The sequence below is a fragment of the Microtus ochrogaster genome, chromosome 16, assembly GCF_000317375.1.
Source record: "Microtus ochrogaster isolate Prairie Vole_2 chromosome 16, MicOch1.0, whole genome shotgun sequence".
NCBI lineage: Eukaryota > Metazoa > Chordata > Mammalia > Rodentia > Cricetidae > Microtus > Microtus ochrogaster.
Genome location: NC_022018.1, coordinates 9,915,590 through 9,917,139, shown reverse-complemented (window position 1 = coordinate 9,917,139; position 1,550 = coordinate 9,915,590). Strand labels below are relative to the sequence as shown.

At 50.8% G+C, this 1,550-nt stretch overlaps 1 protein-coding gene across 1 annotated transcript in view; it reads right to left on the bottom strand.

Moving 5' to 3' along the window:
* Positions 1-26: 26 nt before the first annotated feature.
* Positions 27-1,550, bottom strand: part of Epas1 (endothelial PAS domain protein 1) — an 81,920-nt gene continuing 80,396 nt past the window's right edge. The window contains exon 16 of the mRNA XM_026782970.1: positions 27-669. Coding sequence (XP_026638771.1) covers positions 518-669 — 152 coding nt within the window. The 3' untranslated portion in view covers positions 27-517. The remainder of the gene's footprint in view (positions 670-1,550) is intronic.

Genomic DNA, 1,550 nt, shown 5'->3' with positions numbered 1-1,550 from the left:
AGAGAGACAGAGAGAGAGACAGAGACAGAGAGAGAGACAGAGAGAGACAGAGAGACAGAGAGACAGAGAGAGACAGAGAGAATCCACAGTGGGGCTCGGAAAGGAAAACTCTTCTCTTTGGCAACAATGACAAAAGCACTTCCGCTGAACGGAGCCAAAGCTTTCCCTAGCAGGAGAGCCAACATCCACCATGACTGTTAGTAGGGATACTGAGTGTGAGAGAGAAACCTTTGGGGAATATAAATTAGAAATAAGTCAAGGGAGGGAGGGGGAAATCTTATAAAATTTCAGAACATTTTCATCGACGGTAAAACAAGTATGTATTTTTAAAACACAGATAATCAAGTGAGCATGTCAGATAAAGGCCACTGCTTGGTGACCTGGGCAGACCAGCCCGGTCAGTACATCTCTTAAGAAGTGTGCTGGTGTTAGATATACCTAGTTGCAACACAGACGGAAGGTGAAGCTGGCAAGACAGGATGGCCGGGCAGGAGCATGCCCGGCCAAAGGCCCTGGCTCAGGTGGCTTGATCCAGGGCTCTGAGAAGGTCTCTCCCCTGCAGGAGTGTGGAACTTCCCGGCACAGGGACGTTCACCTCACAGTCATATCTGGTCAGTTCCGGCAACAGGTAAGGCTCAAGCGACGGCCCCAGCAGTCGGCTTGCCATGCCTATGAGAAGGGGAGGGGAGGAAGTTTTAAAAGCCTGACCCAAGCCCTGACACAGTTCCTACTCCACTGTAGACAATCAGGACAAGGGCACTCGTGGAAAGACTGACATCTCCAGCTGCCAGGCCAGGAACTTCAGGTGCCACAGCCCTCTTGCCCTGGGCTCCACTTCCCATTCAGAGAAGAGAGCATGTCTCAGCAGTGCTGAGATCCAAGGCAGGTAGAAATGGCAACAGGGGTCTCATAGCTTAGGTACAGAGCCATACCCTGGGGACCTCTCTCTCCTGGGGTCCACTTGCTTCCCCTTCTTGCCTGCACACCTATGAACAGATACCCCACCCCTTGTTAATTTCACCTCTTCTTTCAGTCATGGTCAGAAAATGCTCTAAATTGAAATTATTTTGGCTTTGGTTTTAACCACTGGGGAAACTGGGCATTTGCTGACTGCTGCTGACCAGATGTATACCAGGGGGTGAGCGATTCATGGTTCTCTCCTTTAAACCTTCGGGTTTGCCAGCCCACCTGCTGCCCAGGGCTTTTGGGGTTCCACAGACTGAGAATACACCTATAAATGTCCCCCAACTATACTACTGTAGACAAGACTCTGGGATTTTCATCCCCTCCCCCAAGACCACAAACTGTGACAAACAGAGGCTTCTGTGGGAACATATCTGAACTTTCCAGGTTATTACCAAGCCACCCTCCTGTCAGTGGGTCCCTGTGCATGCTTCTAGAGAGATGCCCCAGACTGCTGTGTGTGCACACTTCAGGCCAGGAGGAGCTAAGGAAAGACAGAGACTTCTGGTCTTACGGTGCCCAGAGCCTGCAAGTGACTGAATTACTGGAGGATTCGTAGACACGGAGCCTTGCTACCCATTTCCCAC